The 16,475-nt window shown below is 32.1% G+C and overlaps 1 protein-coding gene and 1 long non-coding RNA gene across 2 annotated transcripts; one reads left to right on the forward strand and one right to left on the reverse strand.

Moving 5' to 3' along the window:
• Window positions 1–3,713: 3,713 nt before the first annotated feature.
• Window positions 3,714–16,101, reverse strand: LOC148629215 (thyrotropin-releasing hormone receptor-like). Its single transcript, XM_088546299.1, has 2 exons — window positions 15,910–16,101; window positions 3,714–6,397 (listed from the first exon to the last, which is right to left on the reverse strand). The coding sequence occupies exon 2, from the start codon at window positions 6,306–6,308 to the stop codon at window positions 5,031–5,033; it is 1,278 nt and encodes a 425-aa protein (XP_088402425.1). The 5' UTR covers window positions 6,309–6,397; window positions 15,910–16,101; the 3' UTR covers window positions 3,714–5,030.
• On the forward strand, window positions 13,908–15,727 carry LOC148629216 (uncharacterized). The gene is made up of 2 exons (XR_015915382.1): window positions 13,908–13,995; window positions 14,885–15,727. It is a non-coding gene; the product is annotated as an uncharacterized LOC148629216 (long non-coding RNA).
• Window positions 16,102–16,475: the final 374 nt, after the last annotated feature.

Here is a 16,475-nt window from a genome sequence, read left to right on the forward strand (position 1 = left end):
GATTTCTATTCACATTTATTATTGTGGGTGTTCATTTTCCTTGAGCTTTTTTGTGTTACATCTTGTTTTACTTGCCTTCAGTTTTCTGTGTAATGTATTTTATTCGGTTCGCTTTATTGTGTATGTAGATCGTCTTCCTGTATTCACGTTCAGGCCGTGTACTTGGATTTTGACGTATTTTGAATTGCCCATCGACGTTTCGGTACTTTTGTCGATATTTACACTCAATATTATTGTTCGTTGATACGTCCGCTTTCGGAATGAATTGCATATCTTATCACGTATATAAACTATGGAAAACTATATTTCTGCATTTGTAATTTCATCAGATTCAATACCAACTTTGACTATGGGATGAAAATGAATTTTAAATAAAATATGTGTGAAGGAAAACTAAGGATTGTTCGTTCATTTCTTCCGGTGCGTACGTAATACGTTTATGTGCCAGAAGATAAGTCTATAATATCTGTCATGGCGTTGTTTAGATAATATCGGTATTAAATAAAATGTGGTTGCATTGTAAATAAAGCCGTTTCATTTATCTTAAAACTGACGTTTGTTTGATTTAATATATGACCTTGAATGACCTTGATACCTTTTAACCAACCCAACCATGTCTGGAAATGTTATGAAAGAATGTAAAACATACTTACTACATGTTAGTTTGTTTTAACGTATTTTTTATGGCTACTAATAACACTATAAGTAAAGAAAATCACTTAAATGTATGAACTAAAATAAGCGGTTTGATCTTAACAATTTCAAGAAGTTTTACTTTCATCAAAGCTGAGAAGATGTATGATAGAAATTGAAAACAGCTGAGAAAAATTGATAATATTCTATCCTTCATCGAACAGTTTTGTCCTACGTAAAAGCTATCGTAGGGAAAGAGTCACATAGTGGATACGCAGACTACGTACTGCAATACCTTACGAGTGCAATGATAACATCAAAAATATAGGAAACCTTTCAACAATATAACAACAGCATAAATGTGATTATTTAACAAAAATCCAAGACTGATAAGGAGGCATGGCCACCGACACTATACATCACCAAAGATGCATGATGTCTCCTTAGATGGTCTTCTTCTTTTCATACAAAAACTTCTTGGACTTAGTCACATTCGAACAAAACTCTATTCTATACCTAACACTCTACTACACACCTTTTATACAAAACAAGTCTTGACAACTCCTGTTTCTTAACTTACCTCATCATTATACAGATTTGTGGCCATCATTTTTGATATTGGTTTCCATATACTCTTTAAACCAGTTTGTATAAAAGGTCTAGAAGAAATGATGATCATTTCTTCCTCTTCCGTTTGTCAACAAAGATATACATGCAAATAAATTGGCTGATAACCTCCATCAGAAAAACGCCATGAACAAAATTCCGTATATATCAAAAACAAATCAATACCGATTATTTCATATCCCAATACTTTACCGACTGCATCCAAAATATTCAATTATAAAAGACTATTGCAAGACCTCAAGATTGAGGACTTCAAGGCTGAACCACGTGACTATTCATGCAAAAATTATCCATTCAAATATGGTCTTTCCGGTCATGTCATTACGGGAGATTTAAACATCATCAAAAACGAATCTCTCCTTAACGTCCTTTCTAAGGGTTCGTGGTCTTCGCAAGAAAATGGATAAAACGAGAACAAGACGACATTGATTCTCTGTCGGAGTGAGTAAAGGGTGTGAGGTCTTTAATTTTGAAACGTATGAAAGTTTTAAATAGGTCAATGAGTGTCAATGCTACATCAGTTTTCAAAGACCTCGATGTAGCAAAAATATTGTCTAATATTTATGACAATGATATTGTGGCACCAGCAGACAAAGCCCAAAACAACATTGTTTTTGTCTGCAAAACGTATTACATCCAATGTTTATTATCAGTAGTAGACGTAGAAAATAATAGCAGTACTACGCCCTATACTGCCACTACACTATCCAACGAAGAGATAGTGGAAAACCATAAATCTATGCTATCTTCTTTTGATCTCTCTACAATTGACGATTGTTGTGATCTACCGTCTATGTACTGGATTCACAAATACCACAAGAATCCATACAAACAGCGCAACATAGCTGGATCTGCAAAATGTACCACCAAACCACTTTCAAAACTTCTATACTCACAGCTGTCAAAGAGGGTCCTACAACGTCACTTTTTACTCCCGTACTTGTATTAATTCAATGTGGATACTGAAAAAATCGGGAGATCTTCTGGAAACCCTCAATTCAAGATTATTATCAGAATACTATAACATTAAAACCTATGATTTTTCAACTATTTATCCTTCTATTCCCCATACTCAGATAAAATCCCGACTAAAAAGAATATCCATCATTGTTACTCCAAATAGGCGGTAAACCTAGATACAAATATGTAGTTCTTGGTAGGGATTCCTCATACTTTGTGAGACATAATTCCAAATAATTTCCCAAATATACCGCAAACGTTGTTTTTTAAAATGCCTGAATTTATCAGCAACATATTTGTCAAATGTAGTGAACGCGGTTGTCAACAAACGATCGGCATTCCATTGGGAACAATTTGTTCTCCTCTACTTGCTGGTATATTCCTTCACTCTTATTAGGCTGACTTTATAGCTGATCTGATCCAAAAGAAGGAACATCGTTTAGCTAGATCCTTTAATCTCAGCTTCCGCTACATAGATGACGTATTGTTGTTAAAAAATCCTAGTTTCGGGGATCTGATACATCGCACCTAACCCAAACAACTTAAGATAAAGGATAAAACAGACAATGTGAAGTCAGCCTCATATCTTGACCTACAATTAGAGATCGATGGTACAGGAAAACTATTGCCCACACTGTACGACAAACTCGATGACTTTTCATTCCGTATTTTCAACATTCTTTTCATCTGTGACAACAGCCCTTCAGCACCTGCGTATGGAGTTTCCATATCATACGTTATGCCCTAGCTTGACATAGCTACGCAGCGCAGACTGTTTGTATCACGCTCGACTTCCTACATTTAGGCTTTTGGCACAGAATTACGTTGTTACAAGATTAAAGTCATCACAACAGTTTTATGGTCATCATTATGAACTCGAGGATCGTTACGGTGTATGCATATGCACCATGAAAACTGATTGGTTCAATGTGTCATAGTTTTCCTTTCCTCTTTCGTCTACCACGAACTTGACTTTTTATAAGCAACTCGATGGGTGTTTCTAGAAAAGCAGAGGACGCATACCCTACCGATGCACCTGGTCCATGCTCCCAGTTTTTAGTGGAGTCCGAGTTGCTCATTTACTTTTGTCGCTTTGTATGTATTATTTTGATTATCTTATGTTCTTTGTTATGTTTGTCTGTTTTCCATGTCTTGTCTTTGTCCCTGGATTACATTCTTTTGATTTCCGCTAAAATCTTGGTTCCCATGACTACCATTTCATTTTTTTAATACGCTTTCATTTCTATAGATGACAGTAGAAAGTCTTAATGCATACGTTTGATTAATGCATAAGCTGCAATTTGGTGTTATATAAAAATATAAAGTGTATCTGTAATTGTTTTGATGCTTAAAAACCCATTTAAACTTGTTTGTTGAAATGTTGTAAATCTCAATAATAATAATAATAAAAACGTCTGAAATACTATAGAAATTTTATTTATTTTTAAAATTATGAAACTTACCAACAATATATAAATAACAATTGGGTGGATATGAAGAAAATCGTTGTTCTGTAGTTAATGAGCCAATTATATTGTCCATAAATACACAGAAAATCAACATTCACAAGAGCCAAAACAATAAATCTTGTTTCCTGCTACCAGCACAAAAAATTTGGTAATAGATAGGGAAATCATATTTTACTTATTATTTTTTTTTCAATAACATTTTACAATGAGTCAATTTGGAAACAAACAAGACTTTCACAGTGTTTGAGTCAAATTGCCATACACAAAATTTAGGGTAAGTAATGTAGCAAGAAACATGATATTATTAATTTTTGGCCTAAGTAAGTCACCAAATAATATAAACAATACAATATTAAACACCAAACTGCACAGAATCTCAGATAATTTGAATGGAACAGTAAGCTACAAACATATTTATACTTTCTATCCTAATAATTCCAAAACTAATTCTTATCTTGAAAATACCATGATAACTCATGATTTAATTACCAGCTAATGACCTAGATTCTTGAGATGAAATTACTCACAATTGACAAATTATTCTACAAAATAATCGTCGCCTAATCTTGTTAAATGAAATTTAATACCAAAATTAGATTATAATTCTTATTTTATTTCGCCTTAACTGATGTCAAAAAGTTCTGGCAATGTTGAAAGAAATCTTGACATCTGAGAACAGGAAAAACCATAATTAAAGACTATTGAAACTTAAAAAGATATATTTGTACATGTGTTTGATTCAATCGTTTATTTGCCTTTGCAAAACTTGTACAACACTTACAAAAAAGTGGGGATTTCAGTTATGACAACATTAGATGAAGACGGCTCAAATGATGATAGAACACAAAATGACAAATGGTCATATCCGGCAATATCAATAGTCACATGTGTTCCTTCTTTTCATATTTGCTAAAAAGTACATATACTGGTCACGTGTTCATGACTTATCGAACAATGATAAAGAAAAAAATTATGATAATGCATTGTAGAATTGCTTAGGTATAAAGCCAAAATCAATTAAACCTCATATAATGTCTTGATAAGATGATGTACGTTCGATAGGAACGGCCCATTTCAAGTAGAAACCACCAGAAATTATATGCTATTGAACTAATTTTTCTTCTGTGCTCAGTAATACTTGGCTCATTGAAAGGACGGTCGTTGTTTGTATATAAGCGATTCATTGTCACCTCACACCAATCAGAGAACATCTTAATATTGAAAGGTAAAAAATACTTGACCACACTTAATACAGAATAGTACTATTATTCTTTGACAACTTAGCACCATCTCTGAAATATATTGCTTTCAGTTATGTCTTTTCTTTATCAATGGCCATAGTCATATTCTTGTCTGCTCAGTGTTACTGGATACACCCATAAGTCTACATGGGGGTGATTGGAGGACAAAGTCAGATTCAAACGATGGCATTTGTGACACATGTAGTTCAGATAGATGAATATCGACTAAACGAGAATGAACATTTCCGCCAATGTTTTCATTTTCATCAGATTGTCTTATCTTATTGCTGTTTACCTTATATGTTGCCATTCTGTTGAATCTTCCACAACAGTTACGACAGTTAATGATACATGACCTCAATGGAAATTGCATTAGCGCGGAACGAAAACTCCTCCCACAAACGCTGTACAAAACAAAGTTTACACTGAAATTGACGTAGTAAATTATCTGGAAAAACATTTGCCAAAGAATCTCGTTTGTCGTTGTGACGTAAGACTTGTCAAAGGCACTTCGTAATATGGATTGAAGTCTGATCACGTGACAAGGCAAGTTGAGAACCAGAAACACCAAAATCACCACAACTATCATTCTTTTTAGTTTTGCTTGAGCTTTCATGCCTTGTTGAGCCGATGAATTTGTTGCGTTTTCTCCTGTTGTTAGCGAGTTGGATGACTCACTGTGTGTTACTTCATCGTTTTGTTGACTTTCAGATCTATAAAACTTGCTGATGTCGATGAGAAGCCTGGTGATCATGAATATGATCATTGAAAATGGAATGATAAGAGTGAGCAATGTATCAAGCAAAGTGAAGATCATCATCTGATCGTAGTTATGTGGCGCTGAGACACATTTCTTTCTACCATTCCCTGTATCCACTATCTTTGACGTCCAGAAGGAGAAGAGGTAGAATATAACGGCAAAAGACGTAAGACCTACGACTGCTTTCTTCGCAAATCCTGGGCGACATACTTTTGTACCGAGAGAAGAATAGAAGACTGCAACGTACATATCAGTTGTAAAGGCATTTACATACCAGACTGACGTAAACCCAAACACATAGGTCATGAAAACTACGATGTGACAGATTCCCTCTCTGTGGAAGAAATTGATACCAATGATATCAAACCATCCCACCCAAACACACAGGAGAAATCCGGTGTCGGAAATTGACAACGCTGCTAAATAAATGGATGTTGATATCCTATTCAACTTCGAAAATACGAAGACTACAAAAGAACTAATGTTTCCAACGACTCCCATCATCACGATGAAAGGAATGAGATATGTATTGGAGTACTTGACTATAAGTAACAAAGGCATTGCTGTATTGATAATCACTGGACTTGTGGTAGTCAAATTCATTGTTATATTTGTCATTTTGTACTTCCAATGTATGGCGTAACAGTTTTTACGTTTAAATGCTGTTATATCAATGAAAAGTTATGCCTTCTTTCGTAATCATAGATCTGAAAATATGAAAGAACATTACTACATGTTTGATATTCGTACATTTACATAAACATGATTATCCAATATTCTTCAACCGTAGGTTATTCGTACATTTACATAAACATGATTAACCAATATTCTTCAACCGTAGGTTATCCTGCGATTCCTAATAATAACTTCAGTAAATTATTAACTATGTAATAATGTTAGCCAGTTCTTGAATAATTGCAATTAACTCCAACAAGGTTTTTTTTATGAATGATTTATTGATCTTAAGATTTGTCGTGATTTAATATACTTACAATAGATGTATATACTCTAATATGCCTTAACATTTCCAGAAGATTCTCTTGAAAAACAAATTTGCATTTTAAATAATGAAAGGATATAAAATGGTTTTTAAAAGTTTGCATGGGTATGAAGTTTAAATCATTCGTGATATTTTCATATTACATTTCCTACATACTTGTACAATAAACTAAAGAAACTACAAATAGAAAAGTCAGTATAGAATTTCGTTTATAGATAATATCATTTCCGCTCATTTAATTGGTAATATCTTGTTTTAATTTCATTAAAGAAACTTGAACCTGAAACAACATTTTTCCAATAGGAAATATCTTCCTACATTTCTCAATCTATCGTTCTTTCGTGTAGGGAGAATAGAGTTAGCAAGATATGAGTCTGGAATTGCGTGAAAACAGACAAGATTTTCCATATCATACTGGACCATTAAGTTACAATTGCATTGAAATGCACTGAAAAAGAATATTTCTAACATTCTATTGAAAAATTTCTGCGCAATGCCTGTGATGTAGAGATAAAATATGGTCTTTTCAAATAGAAATAGTATCCATTAGTGATATTACATTTTCAGCTTGGTTGGGTTTTGACATGCAAGTAGCAACATAAAGAGAAAAATGGAGATTACATGTAAATGGCCATATTCTTCTTCTACAGATGAGACAGTAATAATTAAATTAGTAAGTAATATTGGAAAAAAAAGATTTGGAATAAGAAGTCTGGAGTGATGTATAGTGAACACGGAAAATTGACGCTATCCATTAAAAATGACATAAGGCTTTATATTGGCTTGTCTCACTAGCTATTTATTTCAATACACTACTTTGATCCCAAAGAAGACTGTCAAAGACTTCTATTTAATTCTTTAATAGGTTGATATCAATTCTTTTTACTGTCTATCATGTTTATTTATTTATTTTTGTTTTTTGTTTTTTGTTTTGTTTTTTTTTTAATGTGTATATATTATTTTCCCCATTTTGTATCATTGTTTAATAACTATAACTCTAACTATATAAATACATAACGAATCAAGCAAGCCTTTATATAACCGTGTTAATAAAATGAAAATCATTGAGTAATGGTGAGTAATGTAAAACTCAACGCTGCAAATGTCTGTTCCTTGATGAATAGAGGAAACACGAAAAGTCAATTCGATTTCAGACTAATATAAGTAAAAACATATTACATGCATTTGTGTAGTAAATATTACAACAAGGATCTAATCAAGACAAAGATGTAATATACCAGATTCCCTTGCATATTGTGTTTAAATTTCTCAGTTTTGACTTCTCAACTCTATACACGACATTACATTGAAATCTCGTGTGAAAGGACTTATTCGTAAATATTTTGCTGTTTCAAAAAATATAGATTTTCTTTGTTACAAATCCACAAACATATCAAAAAGGGCTACACAGAAAAGCAGGTTTGCTATATGCTTGATTTCCTCATTGATAACATATTTGTCACATTTTGAGGAGCTATTTTTCAAAAGGTTGGCATTCCAATGGACACTCACTGTGCTCCTCTCCTAGCCGATTTCTTTTTATATTCATAAAGGACTAAATTTCTTCAGAATCTCGTAAAGAATAAAAATTCAAAAGGTGCTAAGTCTTCACTTTACCCATAGATATATTGATGATATATTGTCCATTAAAAACCTTTCTTTTTGTAAATGGTTACCGGCAATAAATTCACCCCAGAGCTCCAGATAAAGAATACTACAGACACGGCTTGTTCAAATTTGACAACAGTGGTCATCATAGCACTAAGATTAATGATAAAAGAGACAACTTTTATTTTAATATCATAAATCCTTCTCAGTTAATCAATAAAACTTCATCTCCTGCATATGGTGTTTATATTTCACAATTGATTCACTACGCTAGAGCAAGTACTAATCGCTATGATTTCATTAAACGCCATAAATATCTACGTAACAGACTCCTGAATCAGGGGTATAAGGAAATGTGTCTTAAAAGGTCTCTTACCAAATTCTTGTTTTAGATATCAATCCTTGGTTGAAAAATATTCAGTTTCTTCTAATATAATGAGTAATAATTGTTTTCTGTAAATTGTTCTTTGTGCTCTTCTTACCGCTGATTTACCGATTATGACAAAAACATACGAATGTTTTTTTAAACACCACTGGTATCTTCACGCCGCAATGCAAGAGGGAAGTTTAGCGCACTGTGAAACCTAGATTTAACCCACTATTTTGTGTGAAATGCCTGTACCAAGTCAGGACCATTGCGTGTTACCAGCTGATCCGGCGATGTAACATCTATTTTGCCAGATTAATTTTGGACTTGATTTGATTATGAGTCTCACTAGTGTTCGGTAATTTTGTTGTTACACTTATTGTTAAGGTATGTCCTACCTAGTAGCGACTATTTCTGGCTACTTATTGTGCTATCATTGCCTGAGAAGACATGCTTTTAGATCAAAGTTACAAAAGAAAACATCTCATACGCTGCCTATATAGTTATTTTTTTTCAATATCAGGATCTTATTCCTGGCAAACAGATTATTGATGATACATTTTCATAATGTCAATGAATTAATTTACTGTAGTTCTTACTTGTATATTATTATTTTCATTTTGACCTTGACGCGTCTTCCCCACAAAGACTTATTTTTTTAAGCTAGTGTCTTGAATTCGCTTATTTTAATTTTTATTTTGTTCCTTTTATTTTTACTTATTTATTGTTCATATCTTCTGAACTGTTTTATGACTATTACCTTAACTGATTCGTTGGTACTTTTTCGAACTGAAACATTTTTACCTTCATAGCTATAAAAAAATATGCTTTCTGTTTGGTATTAATTTATTTTTAAAAAGTGTTTATTTTTCTCGGATGGAAGCAAATTGTTCAAAACTGTATACTTAGAATTGATCTATTGGTTTACTTTTCAAACATGATTTCCATGACAACACTGCACTTATTACTGGGCAAACTGACATTTCAAAAGTTTTTATGAAAATATTTATAAACTTATCTAAGTATGTAAAAATCTTGCTTTGGGGAAGGGTTTTGTTCCTGGCTAATGTTGTTCAACGTGTTATAGTTTTCCTTTCCTCTTTCGTCTTTCCCGGACTTGCTTTTTAATGAGCAACTCGGCGAGTGTTTCAAGTAAAGCAGAGGACGCTCACCCTACTGGTGCACCTGGTCCATGCTCTCAGTTTTTAGTGGAATCCGAGTTGCTTTTGTTGCTTTGTATTTATGATTTTAGTTACTTTATGTTTTTTGTTGTGTGGGTCGGTTTTCCATGTCTGGTTTCTGTCCCTGGATTACATTCTTTGGTTACCGCTATAACCTTGGTTCCCTTGATTATTCTTTGAATATAATGATATTTACTCATAGCGCATTCTATCTGAATTCTTATGTGACAAAAAGTCCTTTTTTTCGAAATTTCCGACTAAATTTTACCGTTTTGGTCAGTTTTGACTTCAGCTTATCCACATTCCAGAACTAGCATTTAATTTTGTTTTCAATGCAAGCAGCAATGATGTCATGCTTGATCAAACTGTCTTAAAAAAAAGTTAATTATTATATATAAACTAAACAAATAAATTTGAAGTAGAAGTGACTTCTCCATTTTTTTTTTTTTTTTTTTTTTTTCGTTTTTGTTTTAGTAAATATATAATTGTGTTTGTCAATAGACACGAATTTTAACAATGTTCTATTTTGTGCGTACGAGAAGAAGGAGGCTTCAAATTCTAGTAGAACTTCATTCAAGATTCTTTCAAAATAAAACCCAATTCGACCCTCCCTAACAAACAAATCGATTGGAATAGATTTATTGGTTGATATATTTCCTGGTCTTACAAAGCATCAGGAATAGATGTCCTTCAATAAATTAGACCTGGGCTTACATGCGAACTTTTGATAGAATACAAAATATATCTGGAACTTCTCAAGAGAGAATTTTAAATCGATTTGAGGGAAACCACGTTGCAAAGGAGTACAAAGCTAAAGTAATTTTCGTAATCTTCTTGGTTTAATCGTTATTCATTACCACATCAATTTCTTGCATATCAAAGGCTTTTCTAGAATGTGATATTTATACCAAATTCAAAAATGCCAAATCAATATGTTGTCCAGGATTACTATAAGTGCATATTAACCTCCATTTTCCAAAATTATGTTTTAATATAAAGGCAATATTACAACAAACTAGGTGTGTCATATTTCTAATTCAATTGGCAAGGACATTGTGCATCGATTGGAAAAGACATTATGATCGTTTAATGAATAACAATATAGTAAGAATAAAATTATGAAATAGCTAAAATTCTTTATACATACATATATTTTTAAAATGCCATCACTTTGCTCTCAATAATGTTTGAATGGCATAGAAATTACAAAAGACTCCCAGGAGCCTAAATTGTTCACCAGGTTAAAGTTTGTCTTTCCATGGCAAAAAATGTAAAAAATTGTCCAACAACTTTGACTCAAGACGACTTTGGCAGGACTATCATAAGGATCAATTCAGCGATAGAAAGTTTCTTTCTATCTATTATAGTTTTCAAGATATTGGAAAAATTGTAAAAAAACTGTCATTTTTCAAGGGCAATAACTCTTACAAGGAATCACCTGACAACTTGGATTCCTGAAGACTTTTGAAGACTTTATAATAAGGGTCATTTCAGGTATAGAAATAATTTTGCTAAACTAAAGGTTTTGGAGACATATGTGAAAAACCCTTAATTCTATTTTTAGTAAGAGCAGCTATGTATTTTCGACCAATAAAAAATCCCCACATCAATTCCATGCACGATACACTAAGAAACATTCATACCAAGTTTGGTCAAGTAATGTCAGAGGAGAAGATTTTTGAAAGAAAATTGACCAAAGATAGATCTTATCATGCTAAATAATTTTACCCTGTCAGAATTTGGCTAAATCTAACGGTTTTGGAGATATATACGAAAAGCTACTGTCTGACCCCTATGTTCTATTTTTAGTAACGGTGGCCATATTTTTTCGAAAGATCGAAAATCCCCACATCAGTTCTATGCAGAATATCCCAAGGAGGTTTCATACCAAGTATGGTTCCAATTGGTCAATTAGTGACAGAGCGGAAGGTTTTTGAAAGGGATAACATTACAAACAACAACAAAAAAACGTCGAAAAAGACGCATTGTTCAGACAGCTAAATGGGGTATTTTTATCTCTTGATAATTGGTATTTCATAACTTAATCTTGAACTAGATGACAAAAAATCATCATAGGATAATGAGTTGATTTAAATCAACTCGATGACGTGTTCTATAACATTTTATAACAGATATATAGATATAGGAGAGGATATATAAAGCATGATCTTTAATTATACGCGGCTTTCTCTACTCATCCAAAAAGCAATCTAAGGAAAATGAAAGTTCTGATTTATTTCAAAACGATTTTATGAAAAGACCTTCAAAAAGATATTTTGACCTTCAGACGCAGATAATTGTGTAATAACACAAGAAGGCCCGATTTCATAAAGAATCCCATATTGAGATTTTCTTCCAAACTTTCCACAACTCAAATTTTGACCAATCAAATCATAATATCCATTTAAACGGCTTACAACAACCACATGTACATATTACTTGAATGTGTATAAAGTTCTGACAATTTTATCAAATTTGTATAGTAAAAATATAAACAAAACTTGTTAGTATTTTATTCGACAAAAAACAATTGTTTTACCTGATGTAAAGTGATTTTATTTATTCATGTTCGATTATTTTGAATATCAAACACGGACGATAATAAACAAGTGATATACATCCGTTTGTTGTGATAGATGTTGAAAAGTCATTTATGAGTTATGAGTTGAGCAGGACTTTGGAACTAAGTGGTGGTACATAACATAAATAATAAAGTTTACCTATTTATTCAGCGTGATAATCTAACACAGACTTTGACATAACTTCTTAACTGAAAAGAACAATAAAGAGAAGAGATCATGGTTACATGCCCTCTTTTATTTGAAGAGTTATTGCATTAACTATTATCTAAAGAAGATTTTTTTCTCCTAATGACCACGGTTTGTTCAGAACGTCTTTGTAGCTATCCTGCTTAAATACTTTCGAATTTAACCACATCCAAACAATCTGCCTTTGAGATTAATAGTATTAGAAAATGGTAGAACAAGCGGCCTAAGTTTCTGCGAGTAATAGTTTTAATGAATTTTGATAGTCTCGTGTATGAAACAATTAATGCTCAAAATATTGAATGATGCATTAAATAATTCTTGGGAAAATCGTAATTCTTAATGAGTCTAGTCTGGAGCCGATTTAAAAACATTTTTCAACAAATAGCTAGTTTTGTACTCCAAAGGGAACACATCGATGCACCTTTGATTTGTGCTCTATGTGTATTTTTTTCAAGATCCCTATTACAGTTTGCAGTACAATTTGCATGAATAAATCGAAAAGATGTTTTGTTTAATAATTTAACCTTGTATATTTAAACACTATGTAATCTGACCCAGTTGTAGTTACAGATTTTATTAGAATATATATAAAAGGTGATTTTGAAAAGGAAATAAACTTCAACATGAGTTTGCTCCTTATTTATTTTATAAGACTAACTTCACCCCAAAAAATGTGCAAAAACCATGATTTTAAAGTTTTCCTTTGATTTATTTGACCAGATGAGATGACAACAAAGAAGTGATTGGATATTTTCAAAATAATATGAAACAACTCACTTGAAAAAAAATAAAAATAAATAAATAAACGAAAGCCCAGCTCAAACGACATACCTTCGTACGTTGGTGATTTGTAGATCAATTCATTACGGTTTATATCTTGCGTTTATACGACAGGAAATACTTTTATTTGACGTAAATGGTGTTGTAGAAACACACAAACTGATACAACTGATTTAACACGTTGTACCAAAACTTATCAGCCACACCGTATTGAAAGATTTCTGCAACGTAACTGAATAAAACTGATTTCTTAAGGAGTTGGCCACCTCGACAGAGCAATTGATAATCCTGTCCTCGATCGTTAGCTTTACCAATCACATAAAAGGTTAAAAAAAAGCATGAGACTGAAAACACTCATACACACTGTTTCATCTCATACTCTTGTATTGTTTATGCAACAATAAACATAATCTGAAGTTTATCAGTGTTTATATTTTTCATAATTATTCATAAAAAAAATTACAGTTATATGATTCTGGTATACATGTATCATTGAAGTTTATTTTTTTTTCAAGGTAGTTTAAAACTAATTGAACAACTCATGTGTACGGGGAAAAAAAAGATAGTAAAGTTTTATACAAAACTCTAAACGCCGAAACAGGTAATTATTTTGATTTTTGTTATTTCCTTATTTGTTTTGCAATGTTAATGCAGTGGTTTAGCCAGAATTATATCCTTTAATATTTCATTCTTTTAAAAATTATTTGATTTTTTACCCCAATTTTTTAAAACTTTTTTGCAATCGTAACAAAATTGATTCAATGTCAGGACGCAAGAAGTGAAGTAATATTTACATCGTCTATATTTCTTAAGCAACATCTTTAATATTGCCTCAGCTTTCACATAATAGCTGATAGATGTTTAAGCGGTCAAATTGATAAATCGCAAATGATCAAATGGAAATGCGTTTTGTCTGTTATTTTTTTTTTTTTTTTTTGTTGCTCTTTTAAAAATTCTTCTTTCAAATAAATTCAATAGATTTAATAATTGAACCAATTCCGTATGAATAAAAACAGAAACAAATACGGCACCCCGACGTGCCATGAAAGGATTTAAATACTCGTATGTGCAAGTTCGGAAGTCGTGTGCACTAGTCATTCACTCGTTTGTAGAAGTTAGTAACTCGTGTGCACGAGTTGCAAAGTATTTCTTTGATTTCTTCCATGGCATGTCCGGCTTCCGTATACAACATTAAAACAATGAATAAATAAAGAATATTCACAAACAATAACAAAGGATCATTATGAGCCTATCAACAATTTCAATGGACGCCCGAAATCAAATATAGCTCATAAAACATAAAAGATGAATCTGAACGAAAATATCATTAAAAGGGTCAGTATATAAATAGTGTGGTATTCTGGTGGCTTTCCAGTTTATATAATATGATTTTGTAAGTGCAAACTTTAACAAGTACTCTTTAAAAAAAGATAGCTGACGAGGTAAAATTTTGTTCTTTTTACTTATAAGTTTCTACATTTTTCATTCAGGAAAATTAGCACATGGTTTCGATACAGTTTTTTCGAAGGCTACTCAGTTATCAGTATTTTGCCAATCGGGAAACAGAATTGCGATCAGGTGACTTGCGTTACCATAGAAGAGCGCCCTTAACGTGTAAGGTAAAAAAAGCGAAACTATACCGACTGCGTCGGAAAGAGGCGAAATAGGCAAAGTTTATTCTTCCAATATTCATCGTATCGTCTTCAAAAACAATAATTTCTCAATAGATATACGCTAACGTTGAATAATTCAAAATTTCACCAACAAAAATGAAATAACAGTAGTCAAATAAAGAAGGATTATTCGGTTGTTTCACACAATTCATTATTCCGATGGTACAACTTTAAACGTAGGGAATTCAGTCTTATCGTATTGATGTAATCAACAACAGATATATAGACTATCACTGCTTAATTAGCTTAATAATACTACAGAAATCTTCATTCATTATCCGTTTTCTACGTTCCCTTAATCTGCACAGTTTATTGTTTAGTTTAACAATAGTATTCCTACTATTCAAAGTTTCTTAATTTTGTGGTATAATATCAATGTCATAAATATTATATGTATTTAGTTGTACATGTACATTGTACATACAAGTTCAAAAGTAAAAAAAACTATTGATAATTGATAAGAAATAAGCACTTTTCTATCTTTTGTTCCTAATACTATGTTGAATTGACAAAAGTGTAATTTCATGTATAAGAAGCAAAGCATTTGCTCTTGATAATGTGTGTAAGAATCAAGCACTGAATACTAAAATGAAAAGATGAAAATGGTATGGTTTTTTTTAAGTATGAGCTTATATTAAAGTACGAATACAATTATTGACGTTAAATAGTTACACAGAATTATTATTTTATCGTGATGTATTCGACACGTAGAAATTATTCAAAAGTTTAGTTCCAAGTTACTTTTAAAACGATACAACAAAAGTGATACAACAATTTAAATACCAAAATATGCCAGTTTTATATATTAAACAACGACAGTTCGTCGAAATGAAATTACTTACCTCATAATATCAGCCGTGGTGACTACGGGAGAGTTCCAGATACATTTTCAAACATGAAAATTAAACAGGTGTTAACATAATTTCTGATGTCATTATCACTTTTTCTTATCCATAGCAACGCCCAATCATATTAAAGTCCAATTAGCGACACTCTTCTCTTAGATCGATGGACAAAACTTAAATCCATCTACACATCTGGGTTAATTGGTTTTACAGAAGACATTTTGGTGATTTGTCTAATGGTTAAAAGGATAATGCTTTACCATTGATGATCATATTCTGCAGTGGTATCAAAACTTGTAATGTAAGCTTACTCGGTCGACTTTTTACATAACTGTTCAGCAATAAACAACCAAGATCAACCAATACCATACACTGTACAAAATCATCATTGTATGGCATTCATTTTTCGATCGGAAACTACTTTATTCATACAAAAAAATGTTTTCGTCTTCAAAAATTGACACTGCAAATTCATTTCCCTAAAGGCAAGATAAAAATGCAAGCAAAGCATAGGATTCACCAGTACATCAAATTAAATGCGGCATATCATACACTTAGAGTAA

Source organism: Perna viridis, chromosome 1 (genome assembly GCF_037379345.1).
Source record: "Perna viridis isolate PV_CMFRI_1.1 ecotype Kerala chromosome 1, ASM3737934v1, whole genome shotgun sequence".
Classification (NCBI taxonomy): Eukaryota; Metazoa; Mollusca; class Bivalvia; order Mytilida; family Mytilidae; genus Perna; species Perna viridis.

What these genes read in the sequence shown, in the direction of transcription:
- LOC148629215 (XM_088546299.1), bottom strand. Translation starts at nt 6,308, where the DNA reads ATGACAAATATAACAATGAATTTGACTACCACAAGTCCAGTGATTATC.